This window comes from Globicephala melas, chromosome 16, assembly GCF_963455315.2.
Source record: "Globicephala melas chromosome 16, mGloMel1.2, whole genome shotgun sequence".
In the NCBI taxonomy this organism is placed as follows: domain Eukaryota; kingdom Metazoa; phylum Chordata; class Mammalia; order Artiodactyla; family Delphinidae; genus Globicephala; species Globicephala melas.
Window position 1 is genome coordinate 46,878,626 of NC_083329.1, and position 27,229 is coordinate 46,905,854.

At 36.7% G+C, this 27,229-nt stretch overlaps 1 protein-coding gene across 4 annotated transcripts in view; it reads right to left on the reverse strand.

The window, feature by feature from the left end:
• Positions 1 to 27,229, reverse strand: part of MAPK8 (mitogen-activated protein kinase 8) — a 104,224-nt gene that overhangs the window by 20,459 nt on the left and 56,536 nt on the right. For all 4 annotated transcript variants that reach the window (XR_009559387.1, XM_030847662.2, XM_030847661.2 and 1 more), the window contains exons 2-5: positions 19,785 to 19,955; positions 16,003 to 16,132; positions 5,239 to 5,297; positions 5,013 to 5,151 (exon numbers count right to left, since the gene is read on the reverse strand). Coding sequence is in view for 3 of the 4 variants with exons in the window: in XM_030847662.2 (XP_030703522.1) it covers positions 5,013 to 5,151; positions 5,239 to 5,297; positions 16,003 to 16,132; positions 19,785 to 19,906 (450 nt within the window). In the remaining variant the exon portion in view is untranslated. The remainder of the gene's footprint in view (positions 1 to 5,012; positions 5,152 to 5,238; positions 5,298 to 16,002; positions 16,133 to 19,784; positions 19,956 to 27,229) is intronic.

Below are 27,229 nucleotides of genomic sequence, written 5' to 3' on the forward strand. Positions count from 1 at the left end.
TGGGAAAAACTACCTCACATCTGGTGTGAGAAGCATTATGGTAGTAGTGTGAGAGTAAAAGAGACACCTAAGAATGTTTTCCGTTATACTAGTCTATTCTGACTAACACTGAAATTGATGACAGGAGTACAGTGTTACTATTATAAACACAGGATCATAGCTTAGTAGTTGAGCAGCAGGCAGCAGGGAAACTAATATCAAAGGTTGGAAAGGTGATCCAGGTTATAGAGTAGCAAGACATTTCATGACACTGTCACCTACAATAACTTGGAAGGCACAGCACTTGCATAATGAACTTGAGCTCTAGAACAGGGGTTGGCAAATTAATGCCTGCCTGTTTTTGTGAAGAAAGTTTTATCAGAACACAGTCACACTCTCATTACCTACTGTCTATGGCTGCTTTTGTGTTACTATGATAAAGTTGAGAAGCTGTAACAGAGACTGTATCTTATCATCTGCAAAACCTAAGATATATACTATCTGGGCTTGCCTTTAGAAAAAAAGTCTGCTGACCCCTGCTCTAGAAGGAGATTGAAAAGCAAAACTTTAGTAGTGGGTATAGGTGGCTATTGGCTACAAATCAAAGAATTGGCCACTTCACAAGAAGAAATAAAAGGGAACAGAGAATCTAGAATTTCAAGGCCTTGCCATTCTGGGAAAGCTAAATGCTACTAGACCTTTCAAAAAGAAAAAAAAAGAAAAAATAGCGGGTTGCTCAGCAAATATCTCCACCTCCTAACCCAATATACTTCTTCACCTTATCGATGGGCCTACAGTAATTCTGGCCAATGGAATGTGAGGAAATGTGATGTTCATCAAATCTGAAGAGAAGTTTTAGATGTGCTTGACTGATTTAGCTTGGCTCTTGCCCTTCTTTCACCATGAGAAAAGGATGTGCCCCAGGGAGGCACTCCTTCAGCCTGGATGCTAAAAGCTGGACATGAAACAAACCCTGAACCTGATCCCATGATCTGGAGCAGTGCCACACAGCCAACCTGCAGACCCCTGAGCAAGCAATAAATGTTGTTGTAAGCCACTGATATCTTGAATTTGTTTCTAATGCACCATTTTCACATAACAATTCTGAAAGCCTTTGATGGAAGAAGACCTGAAAAATCTTTCAATTGATGAAAATACCTCAGACTTGCCAACAGAGGCCTAAAAACATAAAGGCAGACATTAAGTCCAAGAATATAGAGCCAGTGAGCTACCAGATGTGCTTTGAAAAGAACTGTAATTAAAAACATAAGAAGTCTCCTGAGTTTCTAAGAGAGATGTACCATTTTAAAAAAAAGAACTCCTTAAGGCTGTGACTGTTCTAGCCTTAAAACAATGGTTCTCAAATCAGGGCAATTTTGTTCCCAGGGGATATTTGGCAATGTCTAAAGACATTTTTGGTTGTCACAATTGGGGAGTACTACTGGCATCTCATGGGTAAAGGCCAGGAATGCTGCTAAACTTTCTACAATGTACAGGACAGCCCCTCAAAAGAAAGAATTATTCATCCAAAATGTCAATAGTGTCCAGGTTAAGGACTGTCTTAAAGTGACACTTGGGCCTCCAATCTTTAACAGATAGGAGTGAAACAGGGGCAGCCCCCAATGAGAACACACTTTCCAATACCCACTTCAGATATACTCAAGAAGGCTAGCAGAAAAGACTCTCCACAGGGTGGAGCCAGGTACCACAGAGAAGAGTGGACAGAGTACTCCTTGCAGAGATCAGATTCAGGGCCTAATCAAGGAGTAGTCTTCCCCACCACAAGGGCAAAAGAACGCTAACAATGTCTACACAACAGAATTACAAATAAATAACGACTGCATTTTTCAATTTCCCAAATGGGATTGTTTATTGTAGTTACCCTGACCCTGTTTGACCACCATATCTAGGGAATGGGGGGAGGGGGAGGAGATGCAAGTGACCAGATAATTTGGTCATTTTAGTTCTAATATTTCTGGACCAAAACAAGAAATATCTGGATTAATGTAGAGATTACTATGTATCACTTAGCACTAAATGCCTTGATAGGCTAGGACTCTGGGTTATCTTCCCTAAGGAGGGGGTGACTAGGTACTAGGTGTGGAATAAAGGAAGCAAAGGAATGCTTGATAAGCAGAGCAGAATGGCACAGACCATTCTGAAGACTGCCTCCCCCCATTTCCCAGTTCCCTTACAATTAGGCAGGTCCTTATGACTAGTTCTGCCCATGGCCTTAGACCCAGTACATTCCACCTGGCTTTTTCTTCCCCTGACACAGGGACCAGCAACTATCTAGATGCTGGAGCCTTATACAGCTTAGCTTGGATCTCTGAGCAAATATGTGGAACTCCATCCCCCATCCTGACTTGTACTGAACCCCTAAAGGATGAAAGCTCAGGTTATTTTATCAAGCAAGTAATCTCCGGCAAGCAGAGAGGGTAGGTAAGGAGAATTTAAGAGTAGAGCACAGAGGTGAGTATCAATTATGGCCTCAAGACCAGCTATAGAAATGGGTGCTATGGTTTATCCCATTAAACTTCTTGGAACTTGCTCAAGGAACAGACATCAAATAAAATCCTGGAAAAACAGTTTCCAGAGCTTACTGTATGAAAGAAGTAGGAGCAAATGGCACCAGCGGTGGCCTATGGTGGGTGCTGTGATACCTGCTCTGAGCCTGGGTTTAGGACTGAGGCACTCATTCTTCCAGGGGCTGGCAGTGTTGACTACTGACAGTTTTCAGCAAATCTCTCTCCAGGAAATGCCCTCAGCCACAGAGAGCCACTTTTTCCAAAGTCTGCTCTCCAAGACCAAGGTCTGCTTGAGTCACCAGTTGAGGCCTCTAGAGTGATTGCATCTAATTTCTCCCCTATGTCTATTTTTTACTTCCTTTACTCCCCACAGATGTTGATCCTGAGAGGACTCCCCATTAAACTGCTTACATGTCAATATATCTCCATCCTTGAGTTTGTTTCCCAAACAGCCTGATCTAAGATAAAGGCATATTTTTCATCATAGGTAAAAGACCCCTAATGTGACTGTATTTGGAGATCAGGCCCTTATGGAGGTAATTAAGGTTAAATGAAGTCATGAGGGTGGGACCCCAATACAAAAGAACTGATGTCCTTACAGAAAAGAAAAAGACACCAGAGCTTGCTCTCTCTTCCTGCATGCACAGAGGAAAGGGCATGTGAGGACACAGCAAGAAGGCAGCTATCTCCAAGCCAGGAAGAGAGATCTCACCAGAAACTGAATTTATTTGCACCTTGGTCCTGGACTTCTAACCTCCCAAACTGTGAGAAAATAAATTTCTGTTTTTTAAGCCACCCAGTCTGTGGTATTTTGTTATGGTACCCCAAACAGACTAATACAACCTAAGTAAATGGAAAGACATCCTGTGTTCATGAATCTGAATACTAAATATAGTTAAGATGGCAAAACTACCCAAGCAATGTACAGTCAATGAAACCCTTATTAAAATGCCAATGGACTTTTCTGCAGAAATGGAAAAGCTGATACTCAAATTCATGTGGAATCACAACAGGCCCTGAATAGTCAAAATGATACTGAGAAAGAATAAAGTTGGTAGACTCACACTTTCCCATTTCAAAATTTACTACAAAGCTACAGTGATCAAAATAATGTGGTTCTGATATAAGCACAGACACAAAGACCAATGGAATAGAGAACTAGGAGTCCAAAAATAAATCCATATGTCTACGGCCAACTGAATTTCAATAAGGGTGCCAAGACCATTCAATTAGAAAACAATAGTCTCCTTAATAAATGATGCTGGGATAACTGGATTTCCACAAGTGAAAGAATGAAGTTGGCACCTTATCTCACACCATATACAAAAATTAACTCAAAATGGGTCAAAGACCTAAATGTAAGAGCCAGAACTATAAAACTCTTGATGGAAAACTAGGGGTGAATCTTAATGACCTCAGATTTCACAATAGAGTCTTACATATGACACTAAAAGGACAAGCAACCAAAAAAAAAATAAACTGATTTTCATGAAAAGTAAAAACATCTCCATATCAAAAGAGATCAAGGAAGTGAAAAAAACAACATACAAATTCAGAGAAAATATTTACAAATTACTTATCTGATAAGGGTCTAGTATTCAGAATATATAAAGAACTCTAATAACTCAACAACAAAGACAAACAACTCAATTAAAAAATGGGCAGAGCTTGAATAGACATTTCTCCCAAGAAGATATATAAACGTCCAACAAACATGAAAAGATGCTCAATGTCATTACAGAAATGCAAGTCAAAACCACAATGAGATGCCACTTCATACTCACTAGTAATGGCTAGAATGAAAAAGTCATTAAGTATTAGCAAAGATCTGGGGAAGATGGAACTTTCGTGCACTGTTGCTGGGAATGTAAAATGGTGTACCCACTGTGGAAAAGTTTGTTCATTCCTCAGAAAGTTAAATATGACCCAGCAATTCAACTCCAAGGTAGATACCCAAAAGAACTGAAAACAGGAACTCAAACAAATACCTGTACCTTAATGTTCACAACAGCACTATCCACAAAAGCTAAAAGGTGGAAATAACCCAAATGTCCATGAATGGATGAATGGATAAACAAAATGTGGTAAATACATACAAAAGAATATTAATCGGTCATAAAAAGGAATGAACTACTGATATATGCTTCAATATGGGTGAACTTGAAAACACTACGCTAAGTTAAAGAAACCAGACACAAAAGGTCATATATTGTATGATTCCACCTATATGAAACATCCAGAAGAGGTATATCCATGGACACAGAAAGCAGACTGGTATATGCCAGGGGTTGGGGTGAGAGGGGAATGGGGAGCTACTGCCTAATGGGTAGGCAGTTTTCTTTTGGGGCAATGAATATATTTTGAAATTTGGTATCGGTAGTGGTTGCACAATGTTGTGAATGCACTAAATATCATTGAATTGTACACTTTAAGATGGTTAATTTTATGTTACATGAATTATACCTCTATGATTAGAAAAAGAATATGACAGTTTTTTCTACTAACCCGATGAATAATTCCAGCAGAGTGAAGGTGTTTGATTCCACACAGCATCTGATAGAGAAGGTAGGACATTCTTTCATGATCTAGTTCCATCTGAATCACTTGACAAAGATTTGCATCCATGAGCTCCATGACTATGTAACTTCACGGGTGAAAAAATATGACAGCTGAAGTATACAGTAACAATCGAAGAACAATGTATTAACAAAATTTTAATTATCACACTTACACATCTTGAAATTCTTCTAGGGATTTCTGTGGTGTAAAAACATTCAAAAGGCCAATTATCTGTGGCAAAAGCAGAGAAATAGGAAAATTAGAAATTCCTTAATAATATTTTCATTTGGGAACTGCAAATACATGGATTAAAAAAAAGCCACCTTCAGTGTAAAATTTTTCAAGTCTTATGTTCTAAGCTTAAGTAATCCCTTTTATTTTATATAATAAAACTTTATGGCCAGGGGTTGGGGGCAGGGAGGGAAGCAGAGCACAGAGAATCTTAAGGGCAGTGACAATACCCTGAATGATACTATAATGGTAGATAAATGTCATTGTACATTTATCCAATCCCATAGAATGTACAACACCAAAAGTGAACCCTAATGTAAACTATGGACTTTGGGTGATAAGGAGGTGTCAATGCAGGTTCACTGATTATAACAAATGCACCACTCTGGTGGGGGATGTTAATAATGCAGAAAGCTGTGCGTGTGCGTGTGCGTGGGCAGGGGGTATATGGGAAATCTCTGTACCTTTCTCTCAATCTTGCTGTGCACCGAAAACTGCTCTAAAAAAACAGCCTTCACACACACACAATATCAACAGAAGAGCTCCACAAAATCCATTCCATTTATGAACATTCAATTATCAAGAACCTACATTATACAACCCTCTACATAATTTGTAAGCAAATCTTAAATACCTTCTGCCAGCTCTTATCCAACTCAATATTTCTATATAATCTCAGCCCTTTCGCCCCCTGGTTTTTCATAATACTGCACTTCCCCAGTTTTCCTCATTTCCAGTCTATTCCACTAGTTTATCCATAGACATGCTCTCTTTCCCACTATTTTGTTTTAATCCTCCTCCTTTATCTGTACCCTTTTCTTGGGTGATACTATGTATGTCTTTTTCTCCAAACATCTCTATGGTGTTTTTCTAAATACTCATTAAAAGTCCTTGCTTAGTTTATGAGTCTCAGATTTTCACAGCTACCTCACATGAGGTCTCACAAAATAATATAAAACTGAACTCATTATCCTTCCAACCCAAACCCCTTACTTTTCCAGAGTGTCTTTTCTTTTACAATAGAAAGCTGAGAGTGATTTTTGACTTTTTTCAATATTTGTACCATAATAAATATTTAAAAGGATGCCATCCATTCTCTGTTAGTCTGAATTTCAACCTCTTCTTTTCATTTCCTGTGCCACTATTTATGCTGAGGATTCTAGCATCTCATCTAGACTGTTCATGCTATAATAACTTCTAACACTTGGTTCCCTAACAACGGTTTTCTGCAAATCCAGCTACCATTTTACTGCTTATAATATATGGTAATGAAAAGACCTGATCATATTATTCAGCTTCTCAAAAACCTAATGCCACCAAAAAAAAGGCCAAAACTCCCTTGCAGTACACTCAAAGCCCTCCATAACAGAATATCAACCCACTTCTTCTCTTGCTAAGCCCTCTATTAAACTTGACACTTGAGCAAGAATATTGTTTTCAAAAAACTGTCAAGGCCTTTAAACATACTATTCCCTATGCTGGTCATTTACCTAAAAAACTACTAAACAAACTTGCAAGATAGGCCTCTTTTGTAGGGTCTGACAACCCCTAGTCCTTGACAGACCTGAATATTCTACTTTGTCCCCACGATATCTTATATGTTATTATGGCATTTAACACACCGTAGTATAGTCTCTCTTTCACAACAGCCTCTTATTCCCCTTTACAATTCCAGCATTCAGGAAAACACCTCACACATATTTTTGAAATGTCTGTTGACAATTATACTTAGGAATGGGAATGTTTTTCTAGACATAAACTTCATGAGAGCAGAATCCATGTTACTCATTTAAGCATAAAGCTTTGCTTATAGAAGGCATTCAAATATATGTTCAGTGAATAAATTCAGAAAAGTACTTTTCAGATCAGAGAGGGTAAAACAAATGTGTTTAAGACAGAGGAATAAGTATCTAGTTGTTCTAAATGAATTCATGTCTCCTAACCAGATGAACTGTACACTTGGAGACTTGGAGAATTAGTAAAACTATTCTCATTAACATCTGGGAAATCCCACAGTAGGAGACAGGTGTTAAAGATGAAAGGCATACAGAGACAGAAAGGAGATTAGCTGTTGCTTAGAACTAAGGAATATGGGAGATGGGGGAATGAGAGCTAAAGGAATGGCGTCTCTTTTTGAGGTAATGAAGATGTTCTAGAACTGACTGTGGTGACAGTCACATATATCAGTGAATATACTAAAAACCACTGAATTAAATGGATTAGTTGTATGGTATGTGAATTGTATCATAAGAAAGCTGTTATATAAAAAAAGATTAAAAGGGACAGTTGTCTTGCTTCTCAAAAAGAGAAATAAAGAAAATTACATCAGTCATATACTGGACAAACAAAAGTCAAGGACTGATTAAGTGGATGGTATATGACTACTTTAAAAGAAGTAAAAATTACTAGGAACACGTAAAAATTCACTGGGAAACTTTATACTTCTGTGAATAAAAACAACAACAGCAATAGTAACAACAAAGAACAGCAGCAGATCAGAGAAATGCAACCAGATAGATGAAGATTTCAAAAAGGCATTTTTGAAAATGTCACTAATAACAATATCCTTGTGAATAGGTTGAAGAATTGGGAGATATGGGCAATTTTTATAGTTAGAGATGTAATTTTTGCAGGTTGCTAATGAACTAATCCAACTATTATGAAGGCATCCTGAGCAAAACTGGTAAGTGAAGCCAACAAGTGAAAAATCCGAACAAAGAAGAAAGCAATCCCCAACAGTCTAGTAAGAGGAGCCAGATTTCACATATGAAACTGAATAGGAAGATACAGAAAGCACTACACTAAAGAATGGGAAAGACCTGTTAGCTGGTCTATGACAAAGAATAACTTGCTTATTAGGTAATGTGAGTCAAATGGTGACCAGATTTCCAAACAGGATTACAATGTCCACAGTTAAGAGATGACATGCCTCAGCTCCTCTCAGAGGATTCAATCAGACATGCACTACTGTGTACCAGGTGACATATCCAAGTGCATTCAGAGATAAGTGACCAAGTTGAAAAGGAAACTCAAAACCATCTATGAAGAGTGGAAAATGCACAATATGAATGTACTTAGTACTACTGAATTGTACATTTAAAAATGGTTAAGATAGTAAGTTTTATTGTTATTGTATTTTACCTCAATTAAAAAAAAAAGAAGAAGGGAATGGGAAAAACCAGAGATGTTTAGACCAATGAAGAGATGATTTGCACAAAAAGGCAAGACATTACAAAAGCATCCATCCATCAGGGAGTGGAAAAATTCCATTACCATTCCTCTTTTCCCTATCTTTATTCACATTCATTCACTGAACAATTCACTGAAAAAGTTATGTTTCGAGCACCTATTCCGTGCAAGCACTCTTCTAGGTGCCAAGGGTATTACCTGGATGAATCTGTGCCACCTCCACTAAAGGGTTACTCATGTGAAACAAGCTTTCCATGCCCTCCATTTAGTTGACAGAACCATCTTTCTTTGCAGTCACCCAGGCTCAGGAGGTAGGTGTCACTGGCCGTCTCTCCCCAATGCAAAACCAAGGTAATGCCACCACGACATTGCCACGAAACAGGCTCCAAGGGGTACGAGCAGTTCTATTCCAGGGCAGGAGGCCACCAGCAAAATCTTGACAAGCAACATACTTGGCTCCCATCTAGAACAAGAATGGCTGACGCAACTTCTTCCCGATCACTGACTGACTGTAATCTTTATCTCTAGGCCTTTTTTTTTTCTGGTTAATAAAATAAGTTTATTTATATATACATGGTAGCTGAATTCTGTGGATAAGGAAAAATAAGTCATACATCTCACATATGTATATATAACATATGTATCTCTGATTACATATATTATATATAAATTTACTTTTCTAACAGATTTCTTTCTCTATATACACACACACATTGATATTTTAAATGCAATCGCCGACAGAAATATTATGATAAGACAACTTAACATGAGTTTGGTGATTGTCTCTATGCCTCTTTTTAAATACTATTCCTCCTCTTGGAGGCTCCCTTCCTTCAATAACCCAATTTTTACCCCATCTTTAAGAAATAGTCTAGGTCCACCCTTCCCCAAAGCTGTCCCGTTTCATTCAAGCTCACAACAATCTTCTTTCTCCTTAAATCTCAACACTTATTTTCCATCTGTCATAATTTTTTTTGAATTTTATTTAATTTTTTTATACAGCAGGTTCTTATAGTTATCCATTTTATACATATTAGTGTATACATGTCAATCCCAATCTCCCAATTCATCACACCCACCCCGCCACTTTCCCCCCTTGGTGTCCATACGTTTGTTCTCTACAACTGTGTCTCTACTTCTGCCATGCAAACCGGTTCATCTGTACCATTTTCTAGGTTCCACATATATGCGTTAATATACGATATTTGGTTTGCTCTTTCTGACTTACTTCACTCTGTATGACAGTCTCTAGAGCCAACCACGTCTCTACAAATGACCCAATTTCATTCCCTTTTATGGCTGAGAAATATTCCATTGTATATATGTACCATATCTTCTTTATCCATTCGTCTGTCGATGGACATTTAGGTTGCTTCCATGACCTGGCTATTGTAAATAGTGCTGCAATGAACTTTGGGGTGCATGTGACTTTTTGAATTATGGTTTTCTCTGGCTATATGCCCAGTAGTGAGATTACTGGGTCATATGGTAATTCTACTTTTAGTTTTTTTTTTTTTTTTTTTGGTGGTACGCGGGCCTCTCACTGTTGTGGCCTCTCCCGTTGCGGAGCACAGGCTCCAGAAGTGCAGGCTCCGGATGCGCAGGCTCAATGGCCATGGCTCACGGGCCCAGCCGCTCCGCAGCATGTGGGATCTTCCCGGACTGGGGCACGAACCCGTGTCCCCTGCATCGGCAGGCGGACTCTCAACCACTGCGCTACCAGGGAAGCCCCTACTTTTAGTTTTTTAAGGAACCTCCATACTGTTCTCCATAGTGTCTGTATAAATTTACATTCCCACCAACAGTGCAAGAGGGTTCCCTTTTCTCCACACCCTCTCCAGCATTTGTTGTTTGTAGATTTTCTGATGTGAGGTGATACCTCATTGTAGTTTTGATTTGCATTTCTCTAATAATTAGTGATGTTGAACAGATTTTCATGTGCTTCTTGGCCATCTGTATGTCTTCTTTGGAGAAATCTCTATTTAGGTCTTCAGCCCATTTTTTGATTGGGTTGTTTATTTTTTTAATATTGAGCTGCATGAGCTGTTTATACTTTGTTAATTTGTTTGCAAATACTTTCTCGCATTCTGAGGGCTGTCTTTTCATCTTGTTTGTAGTTTCCTTTGCTTTGCAAAAGTTTTTAAGTTTCATTAGGTCCCATTTGTTTATTTTTGTTTTTATTTCCATTATTCTAGGAGGTGGATCAAAAATGATCTTGCTGTGATTTATGTCAAAAAGTGTTCTTCCTATGTTTTCCTCTAAGAGTTTTATAGTGTCCAGTCTTACATTTAGGTCTCTAATCCACTTTGAGTTTATTTTTGTGTATGGTGTTAGGGAGCGTTCTAATTTCATTCCTTTACATGTAGCTGTCCAGTTTTCCCCGAACCACTTATTGAAGAGACTGTCTTTTCTCCATTGTATATCCTTGCCTCCTTTGTCATAGATTAGTTGACCACAGGCGTGTGGGTTTATCTCTGGGCTTTCTATCCTGTTCCATTGATCTATATTTCTGTTTTTGTGCCAGTACCACATTGTCTTGATTACTGTAGCTTTGTAGTATAGTCTGAAGTCAGGGAGTCTGATTCCTCCAGCTTTGTTTTTTTTCCCCTCAAGACTGCTTTGGCTGTTCAGAGTCTTTTGTGTCTCCATACAAATTTTAAGATTTTTTGTTCTAGTTCTGTAAAAAATGCCATCGGTAATTTGATAGGGATTGCACTGAATTTGCAGATTGCTTTGGGTAATATAGTCATTTTCACAATATTGATTCTTCCAATCCAAGAACATAGTATATCTCTCCATCTGTTTGTATCATCTTTTTTTTTTTTTTTTTTTTTTTTGTGGTACGCAGGGCTCTCACTGTTGTGGCCTCTCCAGTCGCAGAGCACAGGCTCTGGACACGCAGGCCCAGTGGCCATGGCTCACGGGCTCAGCCGCTCCACGGCATGTGGGATCCTCCCAGACCGGGGCACGAACCCGTGTCCCCTGCATCGGCAGGCGGACTCTCAACCCATGCACCACCAGGGAAGCCCCTGTTTGTATCATCTTTAATTTCTTTCATCAGTGTCTTATAGTTTTCTGCACACAGGTTTTTTGTCTCCTTAGGTAGGTTTATTCCTAGGTATTTTATTCTTTTTGTTGCAATGGTAAATGGGAGTGTTTCCTTAATTTCTCTTTCAGATTTTGTATCATTAGTGTATAGGAATGCAAGAGATTTCTGTGCATTAATTTTGTATCCTGCTACTCTACCAGATTCATTGATTAGCTCTAGTAGTTTTCTGGTGGCATCTTTAGGATTCTCTATGTATAGTCATCTGCAAACAGTGACAGTTTTACCTCTTCTGTTCCAATTTGTATTCCTTTTATTTCTTTTTCTTCTCTGATTGCCGTGGCTAGGACTTCCAAAACCATGGTGAATAATAGAGGTGAGAGTGGACATCCTTGTCTTGTTCCTGATCTTAGAGGAAATACTGTTTTTCACCATTAAGAATGATGTTTGCTGTGGGTTTGTAATACATGGCCTTTATTATGGTGAGGAAGGTTCCCTCTATGCCCACTTTTTGGAGAGTTTTTATCATAAGTGGGTGTTGAATTTTGTCAAAAGCTTTTTCTGCATCTATTGAGATGATCATATGGTTTTTATTCTTCAATTTGTTAATATGGTGCATCACATTGATTAATTTGCATATAGTGAAGAATCCTTGCATCCCTGGGATAAATCCCACTTGATCATGGTGTATGATCCTTTTAATGTGTTGTTGTAGTCTGTTTGCTAGTATTTTGTTGAGGATATTTGCATCTATATTCATCAGTGATATTGGTCTGTAATTTTCTTTTTTTGTAGTATCTTTGTCTGGTTTTGGTATCAGGGTGATGGTGGCCTCATAGAATGAGTTTGGGAGTGTTCCTTCCTCTGCAATTGTTTGGAAGAGTTTGAGAAGGATGGGTGTTAGCTCTTCTCTAAATGTTTGATAGAATTCTCCTGTGAAGCCATCTGGTCCTGGACTTTTGTTTGTTGGAAGATTTTTAATCACAGTTTCAATTTCATTACTTGTGACTGGTCTGTTCATATTTTCTATTTCTTCCTGATTCAGTCTTGGGAGATCGTACCTTTGTAAGAATTTGTCCATTTCTTCCAGGTTGTCCATTTTATTGGCATAGAGTTGCTTGTAGTAGTCTCTTAGGATGCTTTGTATTTCTGTGATGTCTACTGTAACTTCTCCTTTTTCATTTCTAATTTTATTGATTTGAGTCCTCTCCCTCTTTTTCTTGATGAGTTTGGCTCATGGTTTATCAATTTTGTTTATCTTCTCAAGGAACTAGCTTTTAGTTTTATTGATCTTTGCTATTGTTTTCTTTGTTTCTATTTCATTTATTTCTGCTCTGATCTTTATGATTTCTTTCCTTCTACTAATTTTGGGTTTTGTTTGTTCTTCTTTATCTAGTTCCTTTAGGTGTAAGGTTAGATTGTTTATATGAGATTTTTCTTGTTTCTTGAGGTAGGCTTGTATTGCTATAAACTTCCTTCTTAGAACTGCTTTTGCTGCATCCCATAGGTTTTGGATCGTCGTGTTTTTGTTGTCATTTGTCTTTAGGTATTTTTTGATTTCCTCTTTGACTTCTTCAGTGATCTCTTGGTTATTTAGTAACGTATTGTTTAGCCTCCATGTGTCTGTGTTCTTTACGTTTTTTTCCCTGTAACTGATTTCTAATCTCATAGCGTTGTGGTCAGAAAAGATGCTTGATATGATTTCAATTTTCTTAAATTTACTGAGGCTTGATTTGTGACCCAGTATGTGATCTATCCTGGAGAATGTTCCGTGGGCACTTACGAAGAAAGTGTAATCTGCTGTTATTGGATGGAATGTCCTAAAAATATTAATTAAATCTATCTGGTCTATTGTGTCATTTAAAGTTTGTGTTTCCTTATTAATTTTCTGTCTGGATGATCTGTCCATTGGTGTAAGTGAGGTGTTAAAGTCCCCCACTATTATTGTGCTACTGTCGATTTCCTCTTTTATAGCTGTTAGCAATTGCCTAATGTATTGAGGTGCTCCTATGTTGGGTGCATATATATTTATAATTGTTATATCTTCTTCTTGGATTGATCCCTTGATCATTGTGTAGTGTCCTTCCTTGTCTCTTGTAACATTCTTTATTTTAAAGTCTATTTTATCTGATATGAGTATTGCTACTCCAGCTTTCTTTCGATTTCTATTTGCATGGAATATCTTTTTCCATCCCTTCACTTTCAGTCTGTATGTGTCCCTAGGTCTGAAGTGGGTCTCTTGTAGACGGCATACATATGGGTCTTGTTTTTGTATCCATTCAGTGAGCCTGTGTCTTTTGGTTGGAGCATTTAATCCATTCACGTTTAAGGTAGTTATCGATATGTATGTTCCTATTACCATTTTCTTGTTATGGGTTTGTTTTTGTAGGTCCTTTTCTTCTCTGTGTTTCCCACTTAGAGAAGTTCCTTTAGCATTTGTTATAGAGCTGGTTTGGTGGTGCTGATTTCTCTTAGCTTTTGCTTGTCTGTAAAGCTTTTGATTTCTCCGTTGAATCTGAAAGAGATCCTTGCCGGGTAATCTTGGTTGTAGGTTCTTCCCTTTCATCACTTTAAATATATCATGCCACTCCCTTCTGGCTTGTAGAGTTTCTGCTGAGAAATCAGCTGTTAACCTTATGGGAGTTCCCTTGTATGTTATATGTCGTTTTTCCCTTGTTGCTTTCAATAATTTTTCTTTCTCTTTAATTTTCGTCAATTTGATTACTACGTGTCTCAGCATGCTTCTCCTTGGGTTTATCCTGCCTGGGACTCTCTGTGCTTCCTGGACTTGGGTGGCTATTTCCTTTCCCGTGTTAGGGAAGTTTTCAACTATAATCTCTTCAAATATTTCCTCGGGTCCTTTCTCTCTCTCTTCTCGTTCTGGGACCCTTATAATGAGAATGTTGTTGCATTTAATATTGTCCCAGAGGTCTCTTAGGCTGTCTTCCTTTCTTTTCATTCTTTTTTCTTTATTCCGTTCCATGGCAGTGAATCCACCGTTCTGTCTTCCAGGTCACTTATCTGTTCTTCTGCCTCAGTTATTCTGCTATTGATTCCTTCTAGTGTATTTTTCATTTCACTTATTGTATTGTTCATCTCTGTTTCTTTGTTCTTTAATTCTTCTAGGTGTTTGTTAAACATTTCTTGCATCTTCTCAATCTTTGCCTCCATTCTTTTTCTGAGGTCCTGGATCACCTTCACTATCACTATTCTGAATTCTTTTTCTGGAAGGTTGCCTATCTCCACTTCATTTAGTTGGTTTTCTGGGGTTGTATCTTCTTCCTTCATCTGGTAAAAAGTCCTCTGCCTTTTCATTTTGTCTGTCTTTCTGTGAATGTGGTTCTCCTTCCACAGGCTGCAGAATTGTAGTTCTTCTTGCTTCTGCTGTCTGTCCTCTGGTGGATGAAGCTAACTAAGAGGCTTGTGCAAGTTTCCTGATTGGAGGGACTGGTGGTGGGTAGAGCTGGGTGTTGCTCTGGTGGGCAGAGCTCAGTAAAACTTTAATCCACTTGTCTGCTGATGGGTAGGGCTGCATTCCATCTGCCATAATTTGACAATTAAACTTTTACTGCTTTACCACATCTGATATTTAACTCTTTATGTATTTATTTTGTCTTCAAAATAACACTGTAAGCTCCCTCAAAAAGGAGTCTAATCCTCAATTTCCATAAATTTTTTCCCTTGGGGCTAATCTACTAACCCCAATACACAGAGGCTTGCACATAGCTAGCTCTCAAAATGCGGTAAATTGTGTTTTGTGCAATCAGAAAGTATTGAGCTCTTTATAAACTCCTTTGGACAAACACCACAACACATCTCCAGTCAGATGCTTTGTGTTTAGTACTTCATAAAACTGTCCCTTGTACAATTTACTCCTAGTTTATTTCCTCTCATTTTGGAGAAATCATTCCATTAAAATAATCATAAAAGTATCAGTATGCTTAATGTAAGTTTTTAAAAGTGTAAAGGAGTGAAAGTCGTATGTTTAAGTCTTTATAATCATTAGAAAATAGAATTAGGAATGTTTTACTAATTCCATTTAAATATTTTTTAAAGTTTCTGGTAAACTGCTTTATCCAATATTATTAAATAAAGTACCAATGTCAAAGAATAATGGGAACAATTTCATCTCTGTGCTCAGGCTCCAGTTTTCCGAAATGTCAGCTTAATAGAAAACAAAAAGCAGAAGATGAGATCAAGCCTAAATAAAGTTCTAAAACATCTACCTCTTTAAAATTCCTTTTGCAAATTAAATGTCAGAAAATTATACAATCTAAATTTCATAAGCTATTTTTCTTCTAATATAATTTAATAAAGTTGAGAAAAATTTATATATCCCTTTAAGCAATGCTTCAATCCAAAAGAACAATTTAAAGCACCTACTATTTTAAAAGATTTTTATATTCATATATTCATGAACAAATCTTGATTTCATTTATACTTAAGAAATTTTCTAAAATGTTCACTTACATTTTTGTGATTTACACATTTCATAAGAACTAGCTCTCTGTAAGCACGCTTAGCATGAGTTTGATTCTGAAATGGCCGGCTTAGCTTCTTGATTGCAACATTTCTTTCAAGAATGGCATCATAAGCTGCACTGTAATAAGAAATTCAAAAACAACAAAAAACTTAAAAATCTGCAAAACTGAATTTATGAAACATTCATTTAGATTCCTCACTTTCTCCAAAGATAAATGCACTTGAACCAATTTCCAGCCCTTGATGCTCAATATGTCTCTTCTATACCTATTAGAGCATATTCCAACAGTGTATAGCATTGTTAACTGTTTCTTAAAATGCTAATGGATTAAAAGTGAAAATGGACTGTGAAGAAAGAGACTGCTTGTTCACTGAGTGTCATCCAAGATCCACCTAGCATACAATGGGCACTCAATGCACAAATGTTTAATGAGTATTCAGGTCCAATAGATAGCTTAGAGCCCAAATGAATCCCTCACCCCAAATCTACACCAAGGAAAGACAGGATAAAGAATACATGTAGTCATAAATTCTACTCAAAACATTTGCTGAAGAATTCTACATAAGTACATCACTTCCTCTTTAGACACAACAAAATGAATACAGAAGAGGAAAGTGCATATAGAGGCATCTATACGAAAGATTATTTTATAAAAAGTAAACACTTAAAATTTGTTTTGGAGGAGAAATTAAAAATCAAGGTATTTATAAATATAAATGCCAGATTTCAGGACATCAGAAGCTGCTTCATAACTATTAACGAAACAACTATAATTCTGGGAAATATAACACTATACTCATTAACTCTTCACATCTTCCTCTACCATATGACTCTGACCAAACGGCATATTTTGCAAATGACAGGTCAAAGAAAGTATAGCACAAGTATGGTAAAGTGTCTTAAAATTATAGAATATTATGATTAAAAGAGGCTTTTAAAAATCATTTGGATTAATCACTGCCTGATATAGGGCCAGAGAGGTTAAGTAATTTGTCCAAGGTCAGCCAGAAAGTTAAAAGCAAAGCTGAGACGAGTAGACTAAGACATGAGGTCGTGCTTTTCATACTGGACCACCTAACATACTATAAAAGATGAGTTCTGTTTATATAATATTTGGAAAGTCAGCACACTACTGATTAAAATTATTCTCTCACCTAACTGGAAACCTGAGTTTGTTCTGTGGCAATCTTACTATATCAAATATAGTGAAGAAATTATGTATTAAGAAATTGGTACTACATAAAAGGACACATCTATACATTCTATATATACCATTAACTATTGCCTATATACATATATATACATATACACCAAAACATACATATTACAATCTTTACTTAGAAAATGCTGTTATTTACAGATATGTTCTTCCCAAATTAAAAAAAAAGGCAAAACAAAAAACATTAGGGGTCACATAAAATGATTAAAAGTTTTGACTGTTTCAGATAAAGTATTTTATTTTTAACCATTAAATTCATTCCTATTAATTTTTTATCTGCTATATCAAACTCTAAATTTGAACTATTTTGTATCCAAGGAAATTAGATTTCTAATTATTGATTCTTTTTTTTAAATTAATTAATTTTTGGCTGCATGGCATGTTCATTCATTGTGATGCGCGGGCTTCTCACTGCGGTGGCTTCTCTTGCTGCGGAGCACAGGCTCTAGGCGCACGGGCTTCAGTAGCTGTAGCTCAAAGGCTCTAGAGCGCAGGCTCAGTAGTTGTGGCTCACGGACTTAGTTGCTCCGCGGCATGTGGGATCTTCCCAGACCAGGGCTTGAACCCATGTCTCCTACATTGGCAGGCAGATTCTTAACCACTGTGCCACCAAGGAAGCCCATAATTATTGATTCTTAAATGTGCACAAATTAGAAACACCTGGGGACTCAGAGGCCCCAATCCAGACCCAATGAATCTTACCATCTATAACTGGGGCCCAAAATAATGCCTTAAAAAAAAAAATTAAGTTCTTCAGTTGATTCTGACAGTAGTACAACAGTGAGTTTAAAAAAAATTTTTATTATTTGTCTATTTCATAGTAATGTTTTGTGAAGCAAAAATTTGAAGGCATTTATTCCTTAGGACAGGGGCTGATTACCTTCCAAAGCAATTAAAAAAGAAAATTCTGGTACACAAATTTCAAAAAGCACTTGTCTGAGGATAAGTGAAGATACAGGAACATAATATATTTTTAAAATACTATTAAGTATTTTATAAACAATATATTCCTCACAACAACCCTGTATACTAGGTAGGAAAACAGGCTTTAGAAGAGTTAATTTGCCATGTGAGTCACAAAGTTAATAAATCAGAGAGTTAGAATCTGAACCAATAGTTCACTTTCAGAATTCTTAGCATATTGATATTACCACATCATTTTCTTTAAATTTAATTTGTGGATGGTTAAATGTCATCAGTTAAAATGACAACCAATCAGCCAATAATGCTTTATAAAATGACCCAGCTTCTGTAGTTTGTGATAGTATAAATTACCTTAAGAATACAGAAAAGAGAATAAATGTTACAGTCCCCATTACACAAATTTGTTTGATTCTAATATTTTACCATTATTCCTCTGAACTTTTTTAAAAGAAAGATATTATTATAGGTAAAGCCCCCTTCCTTCTCTCTATTCTCAGAGGTAAGTACTATCCTGAGTTTGGTATTTATGAATGTTTTTATACTTCTGCATACATAAATATATGGTATTGTTTTGCATACTTTAAAGTACATATATATATACAGTATAATAATGTATGTATATTCTACATCTTGCTTTTAAACTCAGTGTTACATTTCTGATTATCCTTGTTGACACATATAAGCTCCAGTTCATTTTAAATGTTGTAGAGTATTTCACTGTGTGATTATTTTTTATTCTCCTACTGATAGATTTGATGTTATTACCAATTTTTGCTATTTTAAATGGTACTGCAAAGAACAGCCCTACATATGTCTCTTTCTGTACATATGCAAGAGCTGTATGCAAAAGTTTTTCTAGAACCTGGGAGAACTGCAGGGTTGTAAACACTTAGGATTTTTTAATAGATTCCAAAACAAATCTGGTTCAAGAAGAGGTAATAAAGATATAATTATGAAAAAAAAAAGATATAATTATGCTTGAGTGAGGCTTAGAATTCCCTACAACACTAGCTTATTATGCTAACTTAGTAACCTAAAATTATTAACAGAACTATCCCAAAGAGTGTTTTGATTTTCAGTTTATAAGGAATTATGCTGATCTATAGAGCCTAGGCCTTTTGTAAAAATTAGCCTGTAGATCAATTTTAAAGATACATAGGAGTTTTGAAACACATACAGTGGCATATTAGCTGACTTTATTCCCCAGTGTAAAACAAGATTTATGATATTCGAGAATTTCATTACAGTGTAAAAGTGATGATTAAGTGAAGCTTCTTATTAAACAGTTAGCTATGGGAATAAATGTATACATGGAATTACCAAGCATGTCACTTATTCTTTCCTGATACTCATATCTGTCTTTACATGGCTTATGACCAAGTATTTAATCATAATTTACACTTAAAGATGACAGAGCTGATTTATAAAATTATGTTTTATGAATAATAAAAAAGCCATTAATCTCAGAACAAAACAGCCGTGTTATAGCTTTAATTTAAATTTTATAGTTTTAATTTTTTGAGGTAAGCTAAATATTTACCAAGGAATATTTACCAAAGAATTTATGAGAGAAGAAAACAGAGCAGTTAATGATTCTTTGCCTAATTTTTGGAAGTAAAAACTTACCATACTATTCCTTGGGCTCCTGAACCTATAGGTTTTAAATTCTGATACCGTTTCAGGACTGTGAATGTAGAATCTCCAATCTCTACACTATAAAAATTGCTGTCACGCTTGCTTCTGCTCATGGTGGCAAGCAATTAATTTAATGGCTTCATCCAAAAATTCACCAAGAAGCTGCAAAATGGAACAAAATGTGATGTTAACAAAATGAATTTGCTTAATCTTAAAATTCAAGTCATCACTCTATTCACAGATTGCTAGATCATGTTAAAAGAGCTGCTTCATTAAAAAACACAGAAAGAAAAAATTACCACAGAGCCTGGTTAGCATCTGCTATACTTAAGAAACAACCAATAGTTTAAAAAAGAAAAACAAAAAGCAAATAATTATAACTGTTTTTAAGGTCACTTCCAGTTTAAAAGTTTAAACTAGTCCTTTTTATGTGTTTATTATAGTGTTGAAAGCTTAATTTTTGTAACTGATAAACTTTCATTCAAAAATAATTCACAATCTCAGTGAGTGTTCGTGGAAGGAACAACAAATAGACAGGTTAGTAAGCTGGTTATCACATATCACTCCTACAGAAAAAACTAACAAACACAGAGCAGCACCTTGCTGTCATTAAAACAGAGCCCCTGATCCCCAATAGCAACATCCGGGTGTAATGCATAAGCTGAGGTTGTAATGGTTGAAAGAAAGAATCACAGTAGAAAATATAAGATTAAAAATATATATATAAGGTAAAGTTATTTTAAAAATAAGAAACTATAAGAGAAGCATTTAGTATATTGGGATATGAAACAAAACAATGCTGTTCTGAACTGTTTGGGTCATCTAAAGCATAACCTAAGTTCTGACCACAGAGTTTTACAATTTGTCTGATTGAAAGCCAAAGCAGTCTTTTCCTACCCGTTTGAGTATTACTTGCTGACAAATCTTATTAACCATCCTTACTAGACAAAACCGGCCTATTCTAAAATGCATGCAAGGGACTTCCCTGGCGGTCCAATAGTTGAGACTCGGTGCTTCCAATGCAGGGGGCAGAGGTTCAATCCCTGGTCGGGGAACTAGGATCCCACATGCCACACAACATGGCCAAAAAGTAAAATAAAATAAAATAAAATAAAGTGAGCCTTAAAATGCATGCAAGACAGCTCCAACCTACTCTCCATATCCCGTAATAAACTGAGAAAACAGTTAGGTCTAAAGAATTACTATTTTTGTGTGTGTGGCTGTAAGACAATGCTAACAACAAAAACAAACACACACAAAAAAATTCTGCTAAGACTTAGAATGCAAAGATTTAATTCAACATATATTAAATGCATACCATGTGCCAGGCACTGTGCTGTGTCCTGGGGCCAGATCATGTAGAGGCTCATGAACTGGATTCTAATAGCTGAATTCTTTTTTTTTTTTTTCTTTTTTTAAAGCAGGTGGCTGAGTTTATTCTGTGCACACACACGCAGACCTAAGTTATCATATCCACATAATAGCTCAATTCTTAGAGTAGGATAGAAGCCACTGGAAAGTGCAGAGTAAGAGAGTGCCTTGACTATATCCCTAGCTGCTACTTGGAGATTATACTGCAAGAGAGGGAGCAAGAGCTGGAAGAGGAAAACCAGTGAGCTACTGAACTAAGCCAAATGAAAGAAATAAAATTAAAATTAAAAAGAAGTTTTAGGTAGGTGGAGTTAAAAATAAACAAAAACTAAACAAAAAGTTTAAACAGTGTAGGCTTTAGAAGAAATAAACTGGAAGCAATTGTGAAGGTAGAGACATGATTTAGATAAATTAAAGAAAGGCCCAGAGAAACATTTCTAAAATCAATAACAAAACTAGTCATGTAATATTCCAGAGAAGACTGAAACCACAAGTCTCATTAACTCTGCCTAAGTTAACAGACCATAGGCTTGTCAATTTCTACAACAAAGCCTGTGGAGATAGTGACTGGAACTGTACTGAGTAATAAACATCAATTTGGGGAGAAATGACATTATAACAATTTTGAGTTTTCTGATCCATGAACATGATATTCATTTCCATTTACTTGGTTCTCCTTTAAGTTCCCTCAGCAATGTTTTATAGTTTCCAATACACAGGTCTTGCAAAATTCTGTTCAACTTCTCCACAGTATTATTGACATTTAGATGCTACTGTGAATGTTTTCACGTTAATTTATTTTTATTTAAATTTCAGTTGTTCATTGCTAGTACAAAGAAATACAATTAATTCTTTTGCATAATAACTTTGTACTAAGCTCACTTATTAGTCTTAGTAGCCTTTTTTGTGGATTCTTTGAGATTTTCTACACACACAAGCAGTTTCATTTCTTCATTTCCAATTTGGATGGCTTTGAATTCCTTTTCTTGCCTCACTGCACTGACTGTAATTCCCATACAATCCTGAATAGAAGTGGTAAGAGCATCATCATTCCCTCATTCCCGATCTTAGGGGAAAAGCATTCAGTCTTTCACCACTAAATGTGATGTAAATTACAGGATTTTACTAGACACCCTTTAACAGGCAGAAAAAGTTCCCTTCAAGTCCTAGTTGACTGAGAGTTTTTTATCACTAAAGAGCATTAAATTTTGTCAAATGATTTTTCTGAATCTATTCAGATTATCATATGGTTTTTCTTTCTTAGTAGGTTCATATGGTGAATTACACTGATTGATTTTCAAACATTAAACCAAACTTGTATTCCTGTAATGACTCTTACTTGGTAAAAAGTATTACCCTTTTTTTTTTTAATACTATTGATTCAGTTGGCTAAAATTTCATTAAAGGTTTTTCCATCTATTTTTGTGGGGGCTATTGGTCTGTAGTTTTCTTTCACGCTAAGGGTAAATGCTGACCTCATAAAATGAGTTGGGAAGTATTCCCTTTATTTTCTGAGAGACTTTGTGTAGAACTGATATTATTTCATCTTGAATGTTTGATAGAATGCCTCAGTGAACATTCTAGGACAAGAGATTTTTTGAAGGAAGATTTTAACTGCAAATTTATTTTTTTTAAAAATATATAGGGCTGCTCAGGTTATCTATTTCTTCTTAAATGAGCTTTTGGTAGTTTGTGTTTTTAAAGGCATTTGCTCATTTCATCTAAATTGTTGAATTTAATGTCTATAGGATCTGTAGACATGTGTCCTCTTTCATTCCTGCTATTGTAATCTGCATCCTCTCTCTTTTTTTCCTGATTAGTCTGGCTAGAATTTTATCACTATTATTGATCTTTTCAAAAAGCCAAATTTTAGTTTCTGTTTTTCTTTATTGTTTTGTACTTTTCTATTTCTTTGGTTTCTGCTCTTGTCTTTATTCCCTTTTTTTTTAGGATTACTCTTATCCTTTAGTTTCTTAAAATGGAAGCTTAAGAGTACTGATTTGAGGATTGCTTTTTATAATATAAACAATTAATACCATAATTTACCCTTAAAGCAGCACTTCAGAGCTTCATCCCACAATTTTTTTAACCATCAAATCTATGCTTAATAATAATAAAAGCAAAATTTTACATAGAGCTTACTTTATGCTGGGTCCTGTTTCAAGTGCTTATAAATACTCTTTTAATCCTCACAACAGTCCTATGAAGGTTTTCTAATTGTTTATGGATAGAGAGTAAATTCAGTCCCTGTTACTACATCTTGGCTGGAAGTATAAGTCCCATTTACTCATTTTGTCTGATGCTGCATTATGTTAAGAAAGGACCTATTGTTTTTCCATTTTACAGATGACAGAATTGAGTCTTTAAAGGTTACCTATGGTTGCAAAGTTAGTAAAGAGTAAGTAAGTTAGTAAGAGGTTTGTTTGTTTGTTTGTTTTTAGAGTGAGGATTTGAGTCCTTCATCCATACACTATATTGAGTCCAAAATAAAACAAGTCTTGGTGCTGAAGAAGACATGAAGGAAGAGGTGAAGTTACAAACATGTTGTGTCTTAAGCATGTTGAGTCTGAGATACCTCACCGAGACATCCAAATGGAAATATCAATTTGGTAGCTAGATACAGAATTGGACCTTAGAGGAGAAGTCTATGTGAAAGATATAAATTTAAAAGTTGGCACTGTTATTGAAGCAACGAGAAAGAATAATATTACTCAAGAGGATACAGTAGTAAGAAAAGAAAGGCCTAAGAGTCAGCTTTGTGGATACCCACATTTAATGAGCAATTAGAGAAAGATAAGCCAACAAAGAAGTCAGAGAGGATGTAGCCAGAGACATACACAGAAAATGAGGAGAACACATTGAAGAAGCCAAGGAAGAGTGTTTTCAAGAACAGAATGGCCAATAGTATTGAATGCTACAGAAATATCAAATAAGTAGAGTGATGGGGATAGAAGGGTATTAGAATAGAATGATGGGGGTAGAAGGTAGATTGGAATGAGCTTAGGTGTGAATAGGATATGATTTTAGAAATAAGTTAAGTGGGTATAACTACTTCTTTAGAGAAGTTGATGGAGAAGACACAAGGAAATTGATGGAGAAAGGTATATGGTCAAGGGAGGATGATTAGATTAGATATTATATATAATATACTACAGCATAGCATGCATAATATATATAACATAAAGACAACCTGATCATATTTCTCTGCTAATAGAAAAGACCCAAAAAGATAGGAAGGGTGACACCAGGAGAGTGAAAAAGAAACCTGAGGTTTCAGTTAGCATAACATCTCTGAAAAGGTGGAAAGAAATGGGATCCAAAGCACATGTGTGGCCATACAGAAAGAGATACTAATGCAGCATTGCCATCAGAAAATACCTTCAGAAGACTGAGACAGAAGGAACAATTTCTAAGATAAGGGCATTAAGGATACTGGTGAGATTTACAGAGGATCCATTTGGTGTACCATTCTCTCCATAAGGAAGCTGGAGCAGGAAGAGTGTGAGGAGGAAATGATATGGAATCTGAAAACTCATTTCCCTACTCAAAAAGGCCTCTTTGTGGATTAAGACCAAAGAAACATATAGAATTTAGAGGTGACTGGTCATGAGTCTCACAGGAATAAAACAAAAGATAGGTATTATTATGCCATTTAATAGATGAGTAGCTGAGGCTCAAAGTGGTTAACATGCAACAGAATGTTGCGGACATACTGAGTTTCAGCTTTAGCTTTCAAAATATTCCTCTGCAAGAACACTACACTCATGTCAACGTGGTTAAATTATCATCCCCAAACTCTTTCACCTGATTTACTCATTTCCCTTTCTTTTTTGGGAAAAACTTTGACCTCTTTTTTGTAGCTATCCAAATTCTATCTACCAAAGACTAGCTTAAATATAATCTTCATGAAGCCTTTTCCAGCTTGAACCTAATTTCTCATCAAAACTACCTTGCTGTATATTTAGATATGCAGATTTTACTGTCAGACTGTGGTCCTTCTGAGGGCAAGGACTGTGTCTCCTACACTCTCAGATTTCCAAAACATGTCAGCTCTTTAAAAGAGGTATAATTTAATAAGTAACTGCTAAAAATGTTAACCAAGAATATGAACCTTTTTAAAAGTAACAAATCACTTTTAAAAGTTCTGTTTATCTTTCCCATTGTTTTCCTTCATAAGAAAAAAAAGGCTGAATTAGGCTTTTATAACTCAAGGTTTATTTCTGTAATGTCTATACAAGAAACAAGACTCATCTGCTATCAGGCTGGCCCATCCATAAAATGGTTGGTCTGGTGAGCCTGAATGTAGAGACAAACGAGTTAAACTAAGTAGTTATATAAAGAGTACTCAGGGAAAAAAGAGTGAGTTCAATAGAGCCATAAAGCCAGGCCTCACAGACAACGGAAAATAATTCAGGCAGTGCAACAAAGTTCAGAATTCAAGATAGCTCTAATCGTCCGATTATCTTGACAATAAGTCACTGGGGTGAATCGGAGCCTATCTATCTTTAATCATCTTGCTTTTATGGCTACCAGCAGACCCCCTCTGTGATGGTTAATTTTGCGTGTCAAACTGACTAGGCCACAGGGTACACAGATATTTGGTCAAACATTACTCTAGGTGATTCTGTGAGGGTGTTTGTATGACTTTAACATTTAAAATTTAAGTCAATAGATTGAGTAATGCATATTGCTCTCCTCAATGTAGGCGGGCCACATCCAAACAACTAAAGGCCTGAATAAAAACGAGAAGGTGGGCTTCCCTGGTGGCGCAGTGGTTGAGAATCTGCCTACTAATGCAGGGGACACGGGTTCGAGCCTTGGTCTGGGAGGCTCCCACATGCCACGGAGCAACTAGGCCCGTGAGCCACAACTATTGAGTCTGTGCGTCTGGAGCCTGTGCTCCTCAACAAGAGAGGCGGCGATAGGGAGAGGTCCGTGCACCGCGATGAAGAGTGGCCCCCGCTTGCCGCAACTAGAGAAAGCCCTCGCACAGAAACGAAGACCCAACACAGCAAAAATAAATAAATTAATTAATAAACTCCTACGCCCAACATCTTCTTTAAAAAAAAAAAACGAAAAGTTTTATTCTCCTGCAAGTAGAAGGGAACTCCTCCTACCTGACTACTTTCAGGCTAGGATATCATTTTTTTCATGCTTTCAGACTAGAACTGAAATACTGAGTCTTGAGCCTGCTGGCCTTCAGGCTAGAACTTAACATCATCGGCTATTCTGGGTCTCAGGCATTCAGACTTAGACTAGTGTTATATCAGCTTTCTGGGTCTCCAGAGTGCCAACTGTAGATCTTGGAATTTGTCAGCCTCCATTCTCTCTCTCTCTCTCTCTCTCTCTCTCTCTCTCTCTCGCCCCTCCCTCCCCCCATGCATCCATGCATCCATCCATCTACCCACCCACCCACCCACCCATCATATTGGTTCGTTTCTCTGGAGAACCTTGACTAATATAAAATTTCACTCTACTCTGAAATTTTCTTCTGTGTAACTCTTGGCTTCTACTACCTCATGATGGCTGCATGCTGACTTTTCCCTCATCATCTTCTACTTAGGACTCTGCTCAAACATCAGCTTCTCAGAAATGCCTTACATGATTAGCCTATCTAAAATAGTACCCTCTAATCACACCCTCTTCCTCAGCCTGCTTCATTTTTCTTCAAAGCACTTACACTACTGACATCTATTACATGTTACTTATCTGTCCCCTCAACGTAAGTTGCACGAAAGCATGAAAGTTGGTCTGTTCATGACTAAGTCACCAGAGCCTAGAATAGTAACTGGCAAATATTAGGCATTCAGATAGGTGTTGAATGAACAACAAATGAACAAACTGTAACTATAAGTTCCCATTACGAACTGTCCATCATTCTCCTCCTCTCAAGGAGTAATTTACATGAGAAAAAGAGATATGTGCTTGATTAGTTTAATGCCCGTTACTGCTGTTTGTGCAGTTTTCATACCAGGCCACTTCACAGACTACTACCCTTGGGTCAAAGGCCTGCCCTGGGCTTATCAATTATGGCCAAGGTGGCAGAACCACATTCTACAGTATCC